At 36.8% G+C, this 23,968-nt stretch overlaps 1 protein-coding gene across 6 annotated transcripts in view; it reads left to right on the top strand.

Annotated features, from left to right (window-relative positions):
- LOC138304642 (E3 ubiquitin-protein ligase PDZRN3-B-like) overlaps positions 1–23,968 on the top strand; it is a 170,700-nt gene that overhangs the window by 133,044 nt on the left and 13,688 nt on the right. For all 6 annotated transcript variants that reach the window (XM_069244818.1, XM_069244817.1, XM_069244821.1 and 3 more), the window contains 3 exons: positions 1,704–1,802; positions 14,299–14,361; positions 17,441–17,542. In XM_069244818.1, the coding sequence (XP_069100919.1) occupies positions 1,704–1,802; positions 14,299–14,361; positions 17,441–17,542 (264 nt within the window). The remainder of the gene's footprint in view (positions 1–1,703; positions 1,803–14,298; positions 14,362–17,440; positions 17,543–23,968) is intronic.

The following is a 23,968-nucleotide window of genomic DNA, read 5'->3' as shown; positions in this document are numbered from 1 at the left end:
CTATTACTTAACAGAAATAATAGGTATCTATTGATTTGTTGGAGTAATTGGTATCCATCCATGATTTGGTGACAGGTATGTTTTAATTGGTGCCAATTCTAAGTTAACTGCCTGAGCTTTAAGCCATGTGTACTTTAACTTCTCTCTGCAGTATTTCCCATACATGTATTACTACCAGCTGAGAAAAGTACATTGGAAGCAGTTCCTGTCATTGATTTATATTTCTTTGATTGATGTCGAGAAATCAAAGTCTTTCACCGCTGTACCTGCCTTTTATATGGTGTGTATATCGACTGGTGGGATGTGTTTTAACAGTAAGGAGCCGATTTATACTACTACACATTTCAACAGTCTTTCTAATCACTGTTTGTTTCTCCTTTGTGATCAACCCTACAAACGTGTCATTTGTAAATATATCGCAAGGAGAAAACACAGAGCAATTATTGACAATGGTGTAGGGTTCACACGCGAATGTTTGTCAAGTAGACAATGAGAACTAGAGAGTACAGTAGAACTCTCTATCAAGTATTTAATAGTTTTATATCAAACCAATTTACTAGTCGAGACTACTAAACTCCATTGTGGTAAGTTCATATTGAAAAAGCCAGTCTTTTCAACCTTACAGTCCAAGGGGATCAGCCTGAGCAGTAGATGTATTTATTACAGTCGGGAGTAGATTGTTCAAAATTCATCAGCTAATAAATACAGAACCAGTTTCAATTTATAGAATATTGTATGCTCTTTAAAACATTACCAGTTTCTCAATTAGTCTTCAAGTTCCAGGTAAACAATGTGAAGATCTTTAGGTAAATATTTACAATTTATATGAAAGGGTTGTCGACTCACAGTTCTCCTTTCCATTCTTATGATATTCTGCTGTTGTCTGGCCCGAGTGCCCTCCTCCAATCTGTTATAAACCGCTGATTCAAATGTCGTGTTTGCTCTTTTGAAAAAGTTGTATTTATTTTATGGTGGTAGAATGTTGGAACATTGGTAAAAGAACCTGAATGAATTATGATACATTGCCTTGATTTAGGGGTGTTTTTGTATATTTGTACTCAATGTTACACCTTAGTGTCAATTAAGAATGATGGGAAGGGATTGTCTGCCAAATATTCATCATGGTCATTTCAACACTTGCACTTTAGCATAATGAAGCAGCTTGCATTAAGATCTTTTAGGACTGGACTTCTTTATTGATTCAACCAAAAGCTTTGTTTTAGAAGGCATTTCAATATACAGTAAAAGTAAAATATTCTTTGTGATAAATCTGTGATAAAAACAGATTGTGTATTGTAGTATGATTGATTGGATCATAATCTAGAGATATATACATTATCAATTTTCTTCCTATTTTTCCATGTCATGTTTACGCTGAAAGGTCAACATTATGTTTCTTCAGTTGTTTTGGTGCCAATGGGAAAAAATGTTTTGAGAAAATTGACGGAATCTGAAGTGGTTGATAGATGCAGGCAATTCACACACTTGTTGAGTTGATCTTAACCAACAAGTGGGAGAAGTATGTAATATCGGAGCCCTAATCCTTCATGTTGAGTTACTGCCATAAGTACAGCGCCATTTCACTGGTGACTCTATAATTAAGATATCAAGGGTCTCATGTATATGTACATGGAGCTATATGAAACTTGCTAATTAAGCATAAATTTGCCCATTTTTACCCAAGTGTTGTGTTGTTTTTGTAGGAGGTGATCTTGCATCGATCCTCCATCAGTGAGAAACTGGGTCTAACTCTCTGTTATGGGTCAGTAGAAGAAGGCATGACGGACATTTTCATCAGTGAGGTAAGTTCTTTCTTTTCAATGTCTTCCAAATCAATCTAAATGGTTAAAACAAAATAACCATATTATTCTGAACCCAGGAGGGAAAAGGAGTTTCAACATCAGCTGCCCTAAATCTGTCTTCATTATCAAAAGTATAAAAAAAAATCACATCATCATATTCATCAAATTTAAATTTAAAGACAGGCTAAGGAGGGAATAGGAGTTTCTACATCAGCTGACCTCTAAATCAGTTTTCGTTAAAAATTTTCACATCTCCGTTAAACTTATTTTTCTAACAAGACATTGAAAGTTAAGATGAAATTTCAATCCAAGGATTTTAACTGTGCTCTTAAATTTGACTGAAGCACAGTATGCTGTTTTTCATGGGATGGCTAGGTCCGTTTGAAGTTATAATCTCCAGAATTAAATACAATCATATGTTTGGCAGTAGAAAGTACAGAACAAGGGGAGATGTTTTACAGGGCTATCCATTGATAGCAGCTTATGTCAGGCATAAATTCCTCTTTAATGGTCTGTACAGTCCTATTACCCAACACTCCGAGAGTCTTGGTTAACAGAGCGTTTGGACATCTGCCATACAGTTCTCCACTCTGATAAACCTCAAAATGACAATGATTATCTGCCCTTGGTCCCGTCTGAAGTTTATCAGCGCCCCCTGGTGTTACCTACAATTTATCAACCTAATGCTGTATTGCTTTCTGTTCTTATCTCGAAATTTTCCTCAAATCAAAAAGACGTTATCTAAAATGTATCGACATATCATTTGAAACAAGAATTTTCACTTTGAATTAGAAGAAAGCGGTTCACAATGGTCTCCTGGCATTTTTTCAGGTTTTATTCTTTAGATGTGTTCTTGGTTTACCTTTTTCGTTGTATTGATACGGGGAGTTGTGAACGAAGTATAAACAAAGTCATAACAATGTGATAGAGAAGTGCTTTATCTCGGATTATTCCGTTGTTATCAGATGAAGATTTCCGTGTACATCATAACGGTCCAGACATAAAGAGTAAAGGATAGTGTGTGTGGTCTACGATGGCAGTCGGTTAAAGGGACAATTCACTCAGGCTAATTCTTTTACATAACAAAGAAGCAAAATATGGCATAAATGTATTGTTCTACATTTCTTATGAAACATATAACATAAAATATTTACAAATTCCACGTCATTGTTAAGTATTTTAATTAATATCATCAGATGGTGGGCTATTCAAATCGCCTTTCGTCCGTGGTCCGCGTCCGTCCGTCCGTCCGTCCGTCCGTCCGTCCGTCCGTCCGTCCGTCCGTTAACAATTCTTGTTACCGCTATTTCTCAGAAAGTACAGAAGGGAGCTTTCTCAAATTTCACATGTAGGTTCCCCTAGGGCCCTAGTTGTGCATATTGCATTTTGGGACCAATCGGTCAACAAGATGGCCGACTGGCGGCCATCTTGGATTTTGATAGTTAAAGTTTGTTACCGCTATTTCTCAGAAAGTTTTGAAGGGATCTTTCTCAAATTTCACATGTAGGTTCCCCTAGGGCCCTAGTTGTGCATATTGCATTTTGGGACCAATCGGTCAACAAGATGGCCGACTGGCGGCCATCTTGGATTTTGATAGTTAAAGTTTGTTACCGCTATTTCTCAGAAAGTACTTAAGGGATCTGTCTCAAATTTCACATGTAGGTTCCCCTAGGGCCCTAGTTGTGCATATTGCATTTTGGGACCAATCGGTCAACAAGATGGCCGACTGGCGGCCATCTTGGATTTTGATAGTTAAAGTTTGTTACCGCTATTTCTCAGAAAGTTTTGAAGGGATCTTTCTCAAATTTCATATGTTGGTTCTCCTAGGGCCCTAGTTGTGCATATTGCATTTTGGGACCAATCGGTCAACAAGATGGCCGACTGGCGGCCATCTTGGATTTTGATAGTTAAAGTTTGTTACCGCTATTTCTCAGAAAGTTTTGAAGGGATCTTTCTCAAATTTCATATGTTGGTTCTCCTAGGGCCCTAGTTGTGCATATTGCATTTTGGGACCAATCGGTCAACAAAATGGTCGACTGGCGGCCATCTTGGATTTTGATAGTTAAAGTTTGTTACCGCTATTTCTCAGAAAGTTTTGAAGGGATCTTTCTCAAATTTCATATGTTGGTTCTCCTAGGGCCCTAGTTGTGCATATTGCATTTTGGGACAGATCGGTCAACAAGATGGCCGACTGGCGGCCATCTTGGATTTTGATAGTTAAAGTTTGTTACCGCTATTTCTCAGAAAGTACTTAAGGGATCTTTCTCAAATATCATATGTTGGTTCTCCTAGGGCCCTAGTTGTGCATATTGCATTTTGGGACCAATCGGTCAACAATGATGGCCGACCGGCGGCCATCTTGGATTTTGATAGTTAAAGTTTGTTACCGCTATTTCCCAGAAAGTACTGAAGGGATCTTTCTCAAATTTCATATATAGGTTCCCCTAGGGCCCTAGTTGTGCATATTGCATTTTGGGACCAATCAGTCAACAAGATGGCCGACCGACTGACGGCCATCTTGGATTTTGATAGTTAAAGTTTGTTACCGCTATTTCTCAGAAAGTACTGAAGGGATCTCTCTCAAATTTCATATGCATGTTCCCCTTGAACCCTAGTTGTGCATATTGCATTTTGGGAGTGATCGGTCAACAAGATAGCCGACTGGCGGCCATCTTGGATTTTGATAGTTAAAGTTTGTTAACACTATTTCCCAGAAAGTACTGAAGGAATCTTTCTCAAATTTCATATGTAGGTTCCCCTACGACCCTAGTTGTGCATATTGCATTTTGGGACAGATCGGTCAGCAAGATGATCGACAGGTAGCCATCTTGAATTTTGATAATTGAAGTTTGTTACTGCTACATATCTCAGAAAGTACTGAAAAGATCTTTCTCAAGGTTCATATATAGTATGTAGTAAAAGTTTGAAAAGCAGGGAAAAGATCCCTCTTTCTATTGTCAGACATAGATCATTCTTTGGTGGGCGCCAAGATCCCTCTGGGATCTCTTGTAATTAATATCGTTGAAATATCAAATCGTTGATCAATACGATTAAGCAGGTACACTATGGACGCTTTACCCATACCCGAGCCAAAGTCAGGCACGTTAAACAAATAAACTACATAACCACTGAGAAGGTCATAAAATGATTTTTAGGCAAGACAATTCACCTAATAAGGTTAACACACTACTGTCAGAGCAATTTAAGCAGTTTTGACAAAAGTTGCATTACTCTACGAGCAAGGGACAGGGTTCGGCATACAAGAAGTTCGACCACAATGTGTAATGGCGGACAGCGAGCGAGTTTGAACATCTACACACATGTCACAACCATGGGCTTTTCAGGCATATTACAGTAAAACCAACTGATCTAATTTCCATTAGGACTGGTTTTTTTCCGATATATGTACAAATTTTAATGTTCTCTTAGACTGAATTGTCCCTTTAAAATATGTGTAAAAAGGAAAAATGATGTAACATGAATTCATCAATTAATTTTGGATAAGATAGTTTTGTGGATAATTTTTGAAGATTGTTTAATAGCTTGTTGTCAACCTTGAAATTGTTTATTTATTAGCTTGTTGTCAACCTTGAATTTGTTTATCTAATAACTCATTGTGTTTATTTGAATCATGCACTAAGTTACTGTCAAACACTTACATTATACTCTTTAAGGAAAAATCAACCTGAAAACTACTTGAGATTACAAATAAACATCATCTTTATTATACACTTTGGATTCTTAATAGATTTACTTAGTATCTTTAGATATAAATTTGGAAAATGATTTTTTTTCCGCAACATTATAACCAGAATTCATATCACGAACATTAAATCTAAATTTAAAAGTGGAATAAAGAATGTATTTTAAGAAATGAGAAATAATGGGTTTCTTCAGATAAGGAGAGACTGAATAGCTGATTGACTGAACCACATGGAACTGAAAGATGTTTTTTTTAGCAGCATGGGAGTTTATTTGTATCACCATGGAAACTGTGGCAAGCTTGTTTGACACTTGAGAATAGAAATGTTGGCATCCGCCATTGGTTACTCATAGTAAAGTTGTATATTATTTTTAGCAAATTTGTTTGTTTGAATATGTAAGACTTTGCTATGGAATTCCACTTCCAAAGACACATTCAGTTCATTTTCTTGCTGGTTTTGAAGTTTGACAGACTTCTGTAAAAACATCTGCTTGGAAGTCTGTTCTCGTTAAAATCCAAGATGGGACTCAATTAAGTCCTGTCATGTGACCTCTAACTCCATCAACTCAAAGATTTCCTTATTTCACAAGAAACGCTTCTACAGGTAGATCTGTTGATCAACTTGAACTACAAAAAATATCCCCCTGTCTAGACAAGCGCTGAATCCATTGACGAAAGCATACTATGTGTTTTGTAAAGAAAGGTTAAAAGAGAAATATTGTTTTAAGATAATCAAACATGATATGAAATTAAAACTTGGTGAAAAATTAAGTCTGTCATGCTGAGATTAAGGGTATAACAAGAAGATAAGAAAAGTGCATGGGGCTTCGTTTTCTCATTCCATCGTAGATCCTGCTATTTTCCATTAATAATTATTCCCATATGATACGGAGATAAGAGTAGAAAAAGACGTAGAAGGAGAATATATTTTGTGTAACTGTCACCTATGGTGTTATCGGCCTGGGGAAAATCTAGTTGCTGCCCCCTCTATCAGATAAGGCCAGCGGAGGTGTTGATAACAAGAATCTCCGGCCTCTAATGAGTAGAAAACTTGAGGCCAGTAGTGCAGAGATAACGGTGATTAATTAACACCTTACAAAGGTACCTAATCGTTCTCAGGTGTGAGCAGGCCACAGGTAACTCTAATGAGAAACAATGGTGCTGTTGACCTATCGATCAAAGGATTAAATTACATTTTTGAGAAAATAAATGGAACTCTTCTGTTTGATTTGGTTATTATTTAACATCCTAATAATGTTACCAGGATCATTTAATGTCATGCTAGGTTTAGATGGTGATGGTGGAGGAAAGCCAGAGTACCTAGAAAAAAATAACTGACTAGTGGTCAGTACCTGATGCCCGTCTCACACGGGATTCGAACTTGCGATCAAGAGGGATTGTGGTAATAATGTCAGGACATCTTAACCACTAGGCCACCACGACCACGGCCCTCTGGAAAGACAATTCATACACCATTTAATCTTTCTAAAAATTGATAGAAATTTTCACTACTTGTGTTGTACATGTTAATGAATTTTGATAAATGATGATTATTGATTAATGAATTGTATTGAAATTAACGGTATTGATTTTAGATTACTGAGTCATGTAAAGCTTGTTGTACATGATCGGAATCCTTTCTTGACGATGTTGGGTAATGCGGAATTGGTGTTGGATACTCTACACTAATGGCCTCCAGTGATGGTGGGAGGGGGGGGGACTTTGTCATCAGTCTATCGATTCTATAATCCTCGTATGTAATGACTATAGTGCCCCATAGTGGATAAAGTGATGTAGCTAGGTACAAGTCGTATCTGATAACTACACTGTTAATGAATACAGAGGGCACTGTTACCAACTAATTGACATAATAAATATAGATGGCGCTGTTACCAGGTTAATTGACAGGAAGCAGGCCAGGTGTTCGTAATACATACATATTCTATTGTCCAAGGAGTCAACCTTCACCCAGTGTTCCATTTATGATGTAAATTGAGGCTGAGCTTACCGTTTGATATTTGAATCCATGAATTTTGATTAAAAGGAGCGATCTGTTTTGATAGGTGAAGATCCTTAGAGTTGGACTATGGGGTCAGGTAGGAAAGTGACCACCCAGCCTGTTACTGATAGGTGTACATAGGTAAAATTCCTCGCCACATGGAACGGACCACGTAGTCTATAAATGTTATAGTTGATCCTTGGTTCCAACAGGAAATGAGCTGATGGAAATAGATTTATCTCGACAGAAATTGGTTTACACCTAAATTTAACTCTTCAGTTTATACTTGAAATTGACTCGTAGTTTATTACAATTTTTCCTACTGGGACTGTGTAAGTAAAGACTTTTATAAAGTCGTGTTTATCCTGAACATCTTCCTTGCATTTTTTTAGAATCTATAAATAGAAACTGTAACATTAACAAGCTTGGGATTTTGTTTATCTTTCGGAGTTTACATTCATGTAAGAATGCACTAACACAGCAAGTTCAAAGATTTTTCTGTAAGCCACCTTCCGACCAAGATTCACGACCAAGATTCACGGAAGATAATGTATTCCGCTAGTGAAAGCTGTAGAAGGATCGAGTAGTAACAAGTCTAGTGTTATTTTGCCATTAAAACCAACATCACACACCCGTTTAGACAATAAACAACCATAAAACACAGCCTCGGTTTTGTGAATTAATTAGTAGGGGACACGATTATACACTTTTTTGCATAATATCATTTTGCTATAAAGTCGCTGGGTGTATTAGGTTTCCAGTGGCCTCGTACATCATTTCTGATGAAGGCAATGCACTTTACTGCTCTGTCCTATAGCCATTGTAACTAGAGCTCAAAAACAATGTCCTATCCTCACGATAACTTTGATGTTGTTTGCCCAAATCTGACCCGCTCTCTTTGCCCCATCTGTGATCCTGTCTTTTATAGATCTTTGATGTGGGCATAAAATCAAAAATTAATTTAGGGTCTCAAAACCCTTCTGCTTTAAATTCTGAACTCTTATGTTTGTTTTGGAAATTGTTTACAATTTCACAGAAAGACCTTGTTGACTCATATATTTTTTTCATTTTAATTTTGTAGTCTTAAAGATATGAGCCCATGCTCTCTTCCTATGCTTGTAAGTTTAGGAATCAGAGTAGAGTGATTTAGAAGGTATGGACACAATTTAAAACTACCCTGTAAACATTTCTCTGATTATTTCTCTTGAGACAAGCTGTCTGTTAAAAAAAATTAAAGTACATATTTACCACTGTTCTAACCACTCATAGAGCTGTGGGCAATTTTCAGGTTGGTGACATTTTCGGAACTAATTTACGAACAGCACTACTAAACAGTTTAAACTGAAATGCCAATATTTGCTTATGCCTGTACTTTTTTACGTTTCAAGTATCCATGATTATTTGTCAAGACTTCGACACATGATATGCAGTACCTGGGCCACTTCAAACCTGCTTCAGACGTGTGACATTTTTACGAATATGAAATTATGAAAATATGTTTTGAATCACTTGGTAGTATAAGAAACTATATCTTGTATAAGGAATGGAGAGATTTTATAATGATTTCTCCTCATTTGCAATAAGGAGAGGAACTTAACGGAATGTGACACTTACGTCGAGTGGATTGCCTTTCAATAAGTATATATGTCTCTTGCAACAGTCCTCGTAACATTCAGATGATGCAAGTGCAGGAAATGTATTTCAAATGTGGTTCTCATACAAAAAAATGCATGTGATTGCTGAAACACTTTATTTTAGCTTGAACGCGATACTGCTTGATGGTAATGTATGGTCCAATTCTGTCTAGGTGCTTTGTGTGAGGACAAACTTGTATAGTAAGGTGATAAAATATGTACTTTTACAACACGAATGTTTTGAAGACAAACTTTCATTGGAGAATAAATGTCAAATTCAAAACAAAAACCTCGAAATTGATAATAGCTATATATCTGAGAACACAGGAATACAATCATTCGGTCTCTCATGTACCATAAATCATGCTGAGGATATTGTCTAGGGACTATGGCTAAAAATAATGTCATGAAATTCAGGTCAAAGATTTTAGTATCAATGTGCTTTCTTTTCATGAGTACCAAGAAAATTTTGAGTATTGATGCAAAATTTTGCTTGACAACACAAAATAATACAAAAAAACAACATATCTAAGATGCAGGGACCTATTCAACTTTGGATACTCTGTCACCATCCAGATGGCTTTCACACTGTACAATATGCTATCATCTGTCAGTGTGTTATCTAACATATAGTACAGGGATTGAAGGATTATCCTCGGGCCCATGGGACCTCTTCCTCTATGACAGATTTACTGACCTGATCAGGACAAATTAATTTCATATTGTTATCTTAATTACTGCTATCATAGTAGACATCTTTTTGATGTTGGACAAGCATGACTTGTTTCTTGACGAACTTTGACCATATAAAAATGTCCAGCAGAAGTTACAGTAACCTATCCTGCCAATTAGTGATATCAGTCATAACTAATTCAATTTTCTCATCAATTTTTCTCGGAATAATTGCGTAAATATTTTACACAACAAAGTGATTCTGTTCTATGTGTTGTCAAAGGCTCAAGTAATTGTGTTACATGTATGTGTATCAGTTTGTGCCCATCAGACAATTTTGATTTCTCTGGTCGTAAGGTGTTAATTAATGGCCGTATGAGGATAAGGACATGATCAAAGTTAGGGTGGACAGGCTCGGCTTTAGATTGGTGTGATATCACCATTGTCATGGTAATGGTGTTGTTAGAGCGAGCAGCACTCTCCTTCCACACATACCATCGATAATGCTGAGATTCAACACATCAAGGAAAATCGTGAGTGTTCATTTTTAAAAAAGGGAAACAGTTTCAATTTATCATTTCCAAAAAATTTCATATTCATAAAGTTGTTATGTCAAATTCCATGGTATTTTCTATACAAATTGGGCTTGATTGATCAGAAAAAGGAGAGGATTCTGCAATATCAGTCGGAATGTAGTGACGCAATTTTTCCGTAATTTAGTACTCAATCTTTCAGGATAAGATAGGTTTTTATGAGTGGGAGAGTACATGTGCACGATGTGTAAATGTTATGTACATACACATAACACTATGTACTTTTCGTGTATTACGGATTAATGAGGCTGGTTGTATGGTGTACTTAGGGGAGTTTTTTGAAGTCTGGTGATTGACAGGAGATGAAGTACCATTAACTGTCGGGACAGACTTGGTATAGCTATGTATTAGATGATTGTAGGCCCAACAGATAAGTGCTATGGAGGCCTAGACACCAACATGGCCTCACTGTGTGGAAAGATTGCATAAAAATAATCTCCTCCCATGTTTATGGCGCTATAAAATGGCAGGACTTATGTTGGACTATGGGGATCTATAAACTGGGAAACAGGAAATCACAAATGGTTCTCTCCTGTTCCAGCTCACAAAAAAGTCAAGCAAAATGCATTTTTGTCACATGTTATCAATGTTTTATAGACTATTAAGCTTATTGTTACGATATATACGATGTGATTGTTTGTCTATATTAATCTGCTAGGGAACAATTTTAAGGTCACATACCAGGCCGATTTGATGGCGCTGTTAACTGGTATGGTATATTTCACTGCCAGGTAATTACTAATGTGTCAACTTCTACAAGAGTTATCTCTCACACTAATGGACACAAAAATGTGTGATTATTCTCACCAGAGCAAAGATGGTCTACACATTTTAAGTATGAAAAAAACAGATGCTGAGATTTCTCTGGTCCATAAGAACATTTTGAAATCTTTTTATTTGTTTGTTAGATAAATCAGGAACTGTTCTGAAATTCTTCAAACTTTCCATTTAAAACAAAAATTATTTCCATAAATGAATTAGTTTCTTATCTGTAAAATAAGATTGGGTTGGATCTTCAGTAAAGAGTTAGCTCCCCTTACGATGTCTGGGTCGGATTTTTGTACAATAAGTTATCTTCCCTTGTTTGGAGGAATGCCTTAATGCACAGAGTTATCTCCTCTTTGGCAACATTGCTGAGTTGGATCTTTAGAATGGGCTAACTCGCCTTGTATTCAGGGATGGCTTGATTCATCTATAGAATAAGTTGATAAGCTCCTCTTTGTTTGGGAGGATTGTAGGGATAAATATCCACACAATGGATTATCTCCACTTTGCCGAGGGATTGCCGAGTTGGAACTTTATATATTGAGTAATCTCCCCTTGTTTAGTCAGATTGGATCTGTTACATCTGATGAGTGTTGAAAAATTTCTTTACAAATATTTTAAGTTGATTGAGTCTGTATTCAGAACAAACTCTGATGACTTTCTCTGATGACCACTAAAGATCATCGTGTCAGAGAACAAACTCTGATGACTTTCTCTGATGACCACTAAAGGTCATCGTGTCAGTCTGTTGTCTACCTGTTACAGTATGTATATCCTGTCCCAGGTCAGGGTTAGTAGACCAACTATCACAGTCTGGTGAATGGAATAGTTGTGTATCTGTGATACTGGTAGATCTATGTAGTAAGTCTGATAAGTGTGACCAGCTCTATGGATGCTAGCCTGGTCTGGATAGTCTCACCAGGACTACAGGAATGTGAACAATGAGATTCAGGTGCCTGGGTCTGTACAAATATCAATATAGACATGTAATGTTTACAGATCAAGCCCTGTAAATAGAAAGTGTTAGGACAGCGCTTGTAATTGTGAATTATTTGACCTTAATCAAATACCGCTAATAAAAACAACAGAGAATGCCTACACTACAATCAAACAACAGACTCAGACTGAAGGACAAAATACTAACTAAAGTACATATAGTGGGATTTGATTGAGCATGAAAAAAACCTTTAAGTTTTTAATTAAGAGTGTTATTATTTTGTCAATTGAAGTTTAGAAGTGCCTGTATGAGTTGAGGTAGTTAGGAGAGAAGCTCCTTTTTAGCAAAGTCTGGGACAAAAAAATATTTCATCTTTACAGAGTATTTGCCCTTGCTGGTCGCCATTGATTGTGACATCATTCATTTGCCAGTGTAACAAACATTCATTTGCTAGAAAAACAAAAATATTTTTCAGAGGAAAAATGAATTTCACTCACAAAATAATAGTGTCATAATGAACACCTTCCTGCAAGGGAGATTACTCTGTCATGTGCTAAGGAGGAATCCTCAGGGATACATTGGCAAAGAGTTGTGTCCCCTGATTGATGCTGGGTTGAGTATTGTGCTTGAACTTTGATAGATGAGGTTGTACTTGTGGCTTTATATTGACATTTTCTTTATATTTTTTTTGTAATCCTGATGTTCATGTTATCAGTACTGAATGTGATGGCCTGCTGGTGTGAATTGAGACTTTAAAGTCTTTGGTTTGGAACCTGGCGCTGATAGCCTACTGATCCTGTACTGAATATGTGCTGATGCTACGCTGATATTACACCGACGGTGTACTAATATCAATCCCTCCTACCTGTAATTCTGACCACACGCCTAAAACACCAGATGATGAGAAGGGTGTGGGTACATTACCAGAGTCATTGTCTAACAACAATACAGATAAACTACCGTGGAAGTTATCGAGTGGTCCTGATATGGCAAAATATTCCACCCAACATCACAGACAGAGACAGAACCAACGGCACCAGACAAAATTAAAAATAGTAACACCTTGATAGGACTCGGTGATAATTAGAGTATCTCAGCGCTTTTTCTCCTTCTCTTTGATGTATTAAGCAATCCGCTTTTTCTACTTGTTCATTTGTAATTTTGCCGCCTATTTATCAGGGTTATAAGTGGCTTTTTATCGCAGCCATAAGTGGCCTTTGTTTTTCTCCACAAGGGACGCTGATAGCTTCATCCTTTAGAGAGATCAGGAGTTGGTTTGTTTGATAAAACAAGGATTTTCAAATTTGAAGTTTAGATAGACACCAAAGTATACTTTTAGTAATAGATTAAATTTAAATGGTTTCAGGTAGAAATATGCTTTGCTTTATACTGATGAGGCTTTCCAAACTTCAGGAATCAAATTAAATGGAAATAATGAAAGTCACATTGGCTGGGAAATGTACATATGCAATCTTGATGGAATATGGAGTGTACCAAGCATAAATCAATGAAAAGATCATGTGTTTGGTAGGTTAATCAATGAAAGATTGTATGCTGGGGAGGTTAATCAAGTTTTCGTGTTCCTTGAATAAATTGCTTGTCGAGAAAAGTAATATGCACTTGTGTACCTTCGTCGTAAAGAGTAGAAATGGCCCAGCATTGGGGCCAAGTATTAGATGGAATTGTGGAGAATTTTTCAGGCAGAATTTTACATGGTTTAGTTACAGATGTATACTGGTTATATAGGTAGTGTGAGATATATAGGGGGGATGGGGGAGAGGATCAGTGGAGGGGGAGAACCTGCCAGGTCCATCGACCATGAAATCACATACACATCTGTATCTTGTCCTAAGTTCTAGTCAGAGTTCAAAACATTACATGTCAAGGAATTCTCCTTATACTTTAGGAAACTTAACTTTTCTTGATCTTCAGTTAAGGTCTTCAGAAGACATATTTCATTTGAATACTTAAAATCCCATCACAAAAATCTTAAAGAGAAATTTTACCATTTTACCTAATATTGTAGAAGTGATTCTTAAATGGTATTTTCCCCGCTAGTAAGAAGAATTTCATTGTTTGCCATTTGTACAAATGCAAACTGCTTTTTTTTGTATAAACTAACATATATTTTAATAGTAGGTCATTAATGGTTGTCTTGTCTATGTTTTAATAAATATTTTTTTGTTTTTGCAGGTGGAAACAGAAAGTGTAGCCTTTAAAAATGGTCAGATTCGTGAAGGAGACCAAATTTTACAGGTGAGCATTGAAAAACACCTATCAAAACCAATACATATCTAAAAGTAATTTTCTAAACATACATCACATCACATCACTAAAGCTGAAATGGTAATACAATCGATACAAGCAGTTTGTCTATGAGCAATGCTTGACTGCATTATTGTCTAGTGGATTTACTCCTTATAGAATCGGTGATGTGTTTTATACGGAGTCAATTGAAATTCAACTTCCATACATACTATAGTGGGATGTAGGGAGGTAGCTCGTACTGCAGCCAAAACATTCTCCATTCAAATTGAAATTGGCCAATTTCGTTTTATGAAAGATTCATAAAACTTTATGTATTTTATATGAAAAAATCCTGGTTAAAACATCAAAGAATTTGATGAATCTGCCTTCACTACTAAAGTCTAGGTTCTCACTTTATCTCATTTAGTGCACGGTTTTAGCTTTGTCCTCTACGCGTTTGAACAGCTTTATCATAGAGATCATATGCATGGTATCTGTGGAAGTAAATTAAAGCCTGTGATGATTCTAACACAGCTAGAGAGCCGTGTAATTTTTGTGATACGGAGAACTAGAGACTTGCCAATGCTGCATTGATTTATTTGATTGCATTATGATGGAGGATATTAAATGATTTTAATGTGTTACAGAAAGGAATATTTAATACAAAGATATCAAGTTGTAGCGAGATACTGTTGTTTACAACAAGTCATAAAACACCTCTATCATCATCTCGCCAGCAAATTAGTCGTAAATATTAAACGGCCATATTTAATTGGCTTTTTCATTCATTATTATTTCATATCTTTTCTTAAAAGACTAGTAATTTATTTCATAATTGTTCTACCAAATAACTGCTACCGTACAAAAATAAAAATGTTGACATTAGCAGCGTTATATTTTAACAAAATAAATAGTGTTATATTAATTCTTAAGTTTCCCTGCTTGTCATAAACAAAATACATAATTTTCTTTATAATGTTTGTCCTTAAAAAAATGAATATCATGATAATTATTATTCCCTTGCTTGTTCTGATTTGGAATCGCTGGCATTGACATGCTTGTAACAAATGTGAGAGTTCAGCATCTGAATCGTTAACATGCTTGTAAATTTGAGATCAGCATTAATGTCAGTAAGGATCTTTTGTTATTTATAGATATTGATTTATTTTTTCTATCAGAGAGAGTATATGATGGTGTTTTATATTAAATCCTTTCCTCGACTGAGACTAATCCACAAAGGTTGGCGTGTCTATGATTGTAATCTCCAAGGCTGGCTCACGCTGGGCGCGGGTGGGTCTCCAATTGGAACAAAAACACATATAATACCCTATGCAAGTGTTACATCGTCAGCTAAGCCATGTTTCCTGTAGTTTTTCATCGCTTCATCTGGATCACTTTCGTAATCCTATAACAGAAATAGGATGCAGAATTATAACCCAGATACCATATAATTCATAGCTACAAATCATGCCCCGTCAGCTCTGTTGGATTATAGCATAGGCAAACAGCAACTGCTTTCTTATCTCAAGGGTTCTGCATTGATTTTGTTGCTAAAGATTGATATAAGCCCTAGTGATATTGATAGAAAAATAAACTCTCAGCATTTGATTTGATATGAGGTTTTATTTTGGTTAAAAAGAAAATAGTCCGAGATACTTGAGGCAAAATACGCTTGAAGACATTTGGGGTTGTATAAACATTTCAGACAAAATTATTGGCATGAGAGCATTTGTGTGGTATCATTGCCACACAATGTCATTCCCGTTTGATGGCAGTGATGTGTGGCGCCACCTGGTGACATAGACAGGAAGTAGTATTAATAGAGACCTAAGGCTACCGACGATAGCGTAATAATTACTCAACAAATTGATTGTCAACACCCTAACAAATCACCAATATGTCTGTGCGAACATCACAAGATTGACCAACCTACCCAATCACAGGAGATAGACCCATTTATAGAATTGGTACAAAGCACCAAAGTCTCAAGCGCTAATAGCCAATGCGCAAAGTTGATATACACACAGCTTTGATATGTTGTAGGACATGTAATTCAGGATGTTACAAAGAAGATTTCATTGTGTCTGTCTATTATTTACAAAATCAATATGGATTTTATAGCTCCAAATACATTGTTCTCCGGGCGATTAAGGCTTGCTTTTAAGTACCAGACATTTCTGTTGCTACGTAAACATCTACAATCGTCGCTATTAACCAGATATATTTTTTGTATTCGGTGACCAAGACACTCCTGCTGTGTCGCAGCCTTAATGCTCACAGCTCTCAATTTAATTGATTTTTATTGTTTTGTAATATTATGTGACATCATTTAAAAATGTATTTTTAAAAGCTTTTAATTGAATTTTTCTGGATTAAAAATGAATTTGAAATAAATTTACATCGGAAATACACACTGTTGGCCTTGATGAATAATCTGTACTCGTGTGACCAACAGCGTTAAGCAATTAAAATAGGAAAAGTTTTGTATAACCCATTAATAGAAGTTTTTGTTAAAGAATGTCTTTACTGTATGACAGAATAGGAAATATCTCACTATAGCCTATGGAAATGAGACGAAGAGGTCATGGTAGAAAAGGGTTGATGGGATACAATGTACTTAGAATGTATTAATTAATAGAGATCTTTTGAAATGTATAATATTGAAACACTTAGTATTTCTTTTCTTTTTTTTCCTAAAAAAACCCACCCCAACATTTTATTCAATATAACGTGTCGATAAAAATAGATGTATTTCGCAGAAGGGTTCTTAGATCATTTTGTATATTTGATTATTTCATTTTTTAGACAATCATGAGATATATGCATTACGCTGGTGATAGAATCTTTAATTCACGTTATTGATCAAACTTAATGATCTAGGTTACAGGAGATGAAATGTAGAAAACTAAAAGGATTCTCCTATTTCTGTTCCTTTTAATTGTGTTGTATTTCAAATCTAAATTGATAATAGTCATTAAAACCATTCCTTTGGCATTTCCTGTAATCCATACTTGGATGAATGTCTTGATTTTTATAAAAACAGGTCTGCGTATTAATGTGTTTTAATTTCTCTTTGATTTCTCTTTAGATTAATGGCATAGATGTACAAAGCCGAGAACAAGCCATCAAACTGTTCTCGGAGAGAGGGACAGACATTCGATTGCTTCTAGCCAGACCTGCCCAGCTACAGGTAAGAGTCATTACCATGGCAACCAGCGATGACAACATTCTAGAGATTTTCAAAGAGTTTCATTGACACAGATTTCAATTAGTGTCATTTATGTGTTGGTGTTGTAAAAAGCCATTTTGAATCTGAATCCTGGGGTTCTTCATAATTGGTTTAATGGAATGGTTTGTAACATGAAATCCAATCATTTCTAAGGTTTTGTTGCTGCAGCGCAATTTCACTAAGCTGGCTTTCAGCTCAGTGGTGGAAGTCATAATTTAGAATTACAGAACTACCTTACGGAGCTTTAAATTAAAAAAAAGAAAGAAGCAGAAAGAAGGCTTTGATCAGAAGGCATAAATTAAAACAAACACAACATGGACACAAATTTAATGGTGTAAATTTAATGAAGCTTGGAAAGAAATTGTGAAGAATGGAGAAATCGCAATTGCCATCTGGATTTTATAGAACATTAACCCCGAAATAGTTCAATGAGCACCACAAGTGTACATTCTGTTCTTAACCACGCACTGAACAAATATAGATAAAAAATATCAAAACCACACTACTTCGTAAGATGACACATGGTTGATAGAAAAAACAGATTTCATAGATGTTTTTAAACAAACGTTTGTTTGATAAGGAATGTATAAACAAACCTGTTGTGTATTTGCCATTGTACAGTGGGTATAGTCTTTCTGCTTGAGAGTTATCAAGGCAGATATTTCCTGTGTTGTGTAACCTTTCTGATATTGGATATTTTTGTCCACATCTGGTAAATGTTTGAAGAAGTCTTTTTGGACTCTCTTTTGTTGGGTGCTCTGTGGTTTAGTTATATACCGAAACACCAATGTTTGCTCGGCATGATGGCTTCTCCAACCTCCGCACTTTGACCCTACATTCACATGTACTGATCGGGTCTTCTTTTTACATGGGAACATCCCATATTTCCAGACATCAGCCAGCTTCCCTTACCCTGCCTAGATAAACACAAGCCCAAACGTATGTAGTTGTTGCTTCTTCCAGAAGAGGTTTATAGAGTTTGGAGTTTATTTTCGTAATGTTGAGCTTTGTAAGCACTTTGAGTCAGCTGGCAGACTCGTTTTCCAGGTTCGCCATAACAATTATAAGCGCCGAAACACTGCCAGTATCCACAGACCGCCGATCATTACTGTGTTCGTTTCGGAGATGATCTGCTTATTTGTCCATCTGAAATGTCTAAATGTACATATGGCTGTAAGTCATTCTCTTTGGCTTATCTGTGCATCTGCATGTCATTGACAGAACATCAATTGTGCATCGTTTTGTCCTCGACTTGTGTTTGTTGTCCTTGGCTCTATGGGTGATTGTTAATGCTATTGTTATACCAATGATATATATTTACACACACACAAATGCCTTCTTCAAGCAGCTAAGGTTTCAAAGGGAATGCCAAACAATTGTTTCCAGAAGAAAAGTGTTTCTATGGTGAATGTATTGTGTCTGTGTGGACCTTGGCATTGTAGTCAATAGTCATATGGTTTGTTCACATTTTGATATTTTCTGTTTCCTTAAAGCGACACCAAACTTTTCTCCTGGCATTGTCCCCATTACACAGACAAAATAACATTCTTCAGCTAACTTCATTTCACTTAATTTGGGGGGGGGGTGGGGGGGAAGAAAAAAGAAAATAATTTCATAGAGACACTTTCCATTGAATACATTTAAAAAACATCCTAAATGTTCCAAAGGGTTTCAATTGAAGAAATTCATGTTAAAGAAACTTGATGAAGCTAGAGCAAGGTTCCTAAGTGTGACTGAGGCATCAAAGGCTCTAAACATGTCATGAGGTACAGTACCATGATTACCTTTGAAGACCAAGAAGTTACAATTTATGTTAAGTTTATTTTTGTCATTATCAGTAGCGACAGCGACAAGAATATAAGGTTTGTTGGAAGCACCAAAGTCCCAAAGAACATTTCTTGTAAATTTGGCAAGGACATTGAATAAGATTGGCATACAAAATGGTGTTGATCAGTACAATACTAGACAAGACTACCTTAAGATAAGATTGTATAGGAAAATTAGTGATTGGCTGACCCTAGTAGATAGTAAGGTGCCACATCAAAGGATTTCAAACAGAGCATCTGTCAGCATCCAGGTCAGGCAAAGTGTGCCTTCTAATGAATTCAGTACCAAAACCTGACCGTTAGTATCAACAAGTGATAATGAGGACCAATTGTTAGAGGTGGCCAGAGAGTGTAACTGGCCACTGGTCAATATGTCCGAGTGGTGATTGAGCAGGTTTAGGGTGTATAAACTGGCAGCGCTGACCAAACAACTGGTGTTGGAGTAACTAATCAGTCTGCAATGGCTACATCAAAGCACTCATCTGCCTCATTACACTTCAAAGACGGACTGGGAGGGGTTATCACAACAGCTCCTACCCTGGCTGTCTACCCTGGCTGGCTATAATTGGGGGTCAGAAAACCTCCCAAACATGACAGCTTTTATTTCCCCAGTGTGAGTTTTGGCCATTTGTTTCAGCACATCAGAGAGATAGTGTTCTTCATGAACAATAACAATGGCATTGAGTCATTGAAACGTATGTTTGTAGGACTTGGAGAGGTGAGGTGTACTGGCTCCTAGAGTTCTGTGTCTGGATGATATTGGGACTCCATGATTAGTATTTCAGTTTGGAAATATCTTGTAATGATCCTTGCCAAAGTTTATAGAATAAATCTATCCCTTCTGTACCTAAGATATTTATAGAAAAAGAAGAATTTTACATAGAACGCTTCTTTGTTTTAACAATCTTTCCAAAAAAAAAAATCCTTTCATCTCATTCCTACAGATTTAAATGCCAAAAATCTTTTAAGCTTGCAGATCAATAGACGTAGCTAAATTGCTTACATAAATGTGTTGGAAACATGTCTCTTGTTTTAGTCATTAAAACTTGTTTTAGATTTCCCAAGTGTACCAAGGATCAATATCTGCATGTCTTGTTTTTATGGAGACATTGGTAAACAATACGGAAGCGCACTCCAATAAGTTTTGATAAATAACACCCTAGCTGACATCTTTACCGTCTGCTGCATCTTACAGTTGGTAAAATACCTCTCCTGCGTTGGGACTTGTACTTGTCCTTCCGCAAGGTCATAAAGGAGATATTCCTTACACAAAACGTTGCCACATTGTCCTTGAAATTCTCCACTAAACTAAAGGTAATTGTCTTTATATTTATCCCCATGAAGTCTTGTACGGTAATCATATACCACACCAACTTGTGTTGGAACCATGATCATAAATAAAGACAGGGGAGGTAACTGCTGATTCAAAACGTTTAACAATTTAATAACACGTTGGGAACATTGATTACTAGTTAGGGATGTGTTTTAAAATACTGCTATCTAAAAATTGATTCTTGAAATAGATCTGTGTTTAAAAAATCAGAAAGAAATATTGACCATTTCATTTGCAGTAGTTTTGAAGCCATTTATCAGTGGAATGCTTGCATCAGGTGTGCTGGGGGAAACTAGATGATTATAATTTCTCTGACTGGTTCCTAATTCAGAATATTGGCTATTCATACACACAATTACCCTGCTTTCCACACTTTCAATATCAATTTCCTGACTGTTCTTGTTACCAATTTCCCATTCTGCTCCAAGTCCAAAGCCCACCGAAAATATCTTGGAGATTGTTTATATATAAGCAAGTGAATAATCAGGCTGCTATTAGCTTTGAAAGGTCAGCACAATTGCTGTAATCTTGGTCACAGATAACCTTAACTGTCTAACCACAATACTTGAGAGTCTGGGTCAAGCAGAGGTTTGGAATATGAGAAGTGATTGGTTGCCACGGTGAGTGTATTATACCTGTCCTATCTGTGGATGATAAGTCAATTAAAGTCGGGATGTGTGGTCTACAATCTTCCTGGGGCAAAATACTATTTCACTTTTTACCCCCAACTCAGAATATCTTCACTGACTTTTTTTTCTTTTATGGCAATTGCTTTTTTTGAAGATGTTAAAGAAGTAGGTAGAATTCTTTCTGTAACACTAGCATGATTAGGAAGTAATGATGATGGATATTTAGGGATGCGTTGGGAGAGGATGATGCGGTAGAGAAAAGTGATAGGCTATTTGACATAACTTCATACCAATCTTTTTATAAACGTTGTATTACATGTTAGGTAACTGGAGTTATGGTTATTGTAGGCATGACATTGGGGCGCCAGGCTAGAAAGTCTGGCTGTACAATGACTGAGACCTATTAGTCCTGTGTTGAGAGCTCCAGAGCTTGGAGGCACTTTGGAATAGTAGTGTTCGATGTTGATATAGGGGTATGGGGACGTCCCAAGGCCAACTATAAAATTATGATTAACGGTAGGCTTATGAAATCTCTCCTGGTCCACTATGTAAAGTAATGTAGGGCTCTCTTGGTCCACAATGATGCAGTGGTATAAAGGTTTTACTTACCACTATTTGGATAGGGATGTAAAAGTATCAGATTCGACTGGAGTGATATTGGGTATGGAAACTCTACTGGACCACTATGATGTAGTGGTATTGGGGTTCTACTGGCCCACTGGAATAGTGATATGGGGTAATGGAAACTCTACTGGCCAACTATGATGTAGTGGTATTGGGGTTCTACTGGACCACTATGATGTGATGGTATTGGGGTTCTACTGGCCCACTGGAATAGTGATATGGGGTAATGGGAACTATACTGGCCCACTATGATGTGTTATTGGGGTTCTACTGGCCCACTATGATGTAGTGGTATTGGGGTTCTACTGGCCCACTGGAATGGTGATATAGGGTAATGGAAACTCTACTGGCCCACTATGATGTGGTAATGGGGTTCTACTGGCCGGCAGTGGAATAGTGATATGGGGTATGGGAACTCTACTGATCCACTATGATGTGGTATTGGGGTTCTACTGGCCCACTATGATGTGGTATTGGGGTTCTACTGGCCCACTATAATGATGTGGTATTAGGGTTCTACTGGCCCACTATGGAAAATAAATATAGTGAGATGAGTACTCTACTGATCCACTATGGAATAGTGGTAAGGGTTTTAGGCTCTACTGGCTGAGGTCTATACTCATTATATCACATTGATAGTTTTGCTCTATATACTCTATGATGAAATACCTGTATTTCCCAAAGGTTTTCTTAAAAACCTTTTATATAAGTTAAAGTGACGCAAATCGTAGTGAAGATCATGTACAATCTAGATAATGAACTGTCAGTTTTTGTGAAGAATTCTGTTACAACAGTCTTGTAGAAAACTATGCAGTTTTATCACTAGAAATTAGCTATACAGACATACATGTAAACATCTACATACCAAATTTATCTCAGTTTATCACAGTTCAAAACTGCATCATTTACATGGCATCAAAATACCCCTGGCAAAGAATTCTGTCTCCAGGTTTCTGGGCTGGTCATTGCTTTATAATTATCTAATCAAAAAAACACTTTCTATCCGAGAGCCTTGAAGACAGCCTCTCTTTGATGTTTGTCTCTGTTGTTACAGTTTATCGTGACCGTAAAAATCGTGGTATTCAAATTTCTCTTCGAATCTGCATTTTAAAGTGGCAGCAAATCTGGATGAGGATGATGTGATGTAATGTTTATCTTACAGTGCAGGATTTGGACTCTTTATCATTTACCACAGTGGGGTAAAAGTCCCCTATACCTCAGGGGGAATAGTAAGTCTACTCCACCGGTGATAAAGTCCCATACTCGGAATAGTATCATCTACCACGGTGAGATAAAAGTCCCATATGTCATCTACCACGGTGAGATAAAGTCCCCATACCTCTGGGAAATAGTAAACCCTACGGGAATAGTATCTCTACCACGGTGAGTAAAAAGTCCCCTATACCTCATGGGGAAATAGTATCATCTACCACGGTGGGGTAAAAGTCCCCAATACCTCATGGGGAAATAGTATCATCTACCACGGTGGGGTAAAAGTCCCCTATACCTCATGGGGAAATAGTATCTCTACCACGGTGGGGTAAAAGTCCCAATACCTCTGGGGAAATAGTATCATCTACACGTGGGTAAAAGTCCCCAATACCTCAGGGGGAAATAGTATCATCTACCACGGTGAGATAAAAGTCCCCTATACCTCATGGGGAAATAGTATCATCTACCACGTGGGGTAAAGTCCCCAATACCTCGGGGGAAATAGTGTCAACTCTTTATCATCTACCATGTTTGGGTAAAAGTCCCATTTACATCAGGGGGAAATAGTGTCAACTTCCTTCTTTCATTTACAAACTTGGAGTCTTTCAATGTTCTGAGTATCCTTGGGATGAAACTGTGTTGTCCTTTAACTGCACCCACTTGTACCACCATGCTGAACTCATGCACCCCTGAAAACATGTTTAGGGTCTTCTAAATCAAGTCCATTATGAAATTTCAAGGATGAATGAGGTTCAGACAATAT

Source organism: Argopecten irradians, chromosome 12, assembly GCF_041381155.1.
Source record: "Argopecten irradians isolate NY chromosome 12, Ai_NY, whole genome shotgun sequence".
Classification (NCBI taxonomy): Eukaryota; Metazoa; Mollusca; class Bivalvia; order Pectinida; family Pectinidae; genus Argopecten; species Argopecten irradians.
The sequence above is the reverse complement of the archived record's forward strand: the minus strand, read 5'-3'. Positions and strand labels throughout refer to the sequence as shown.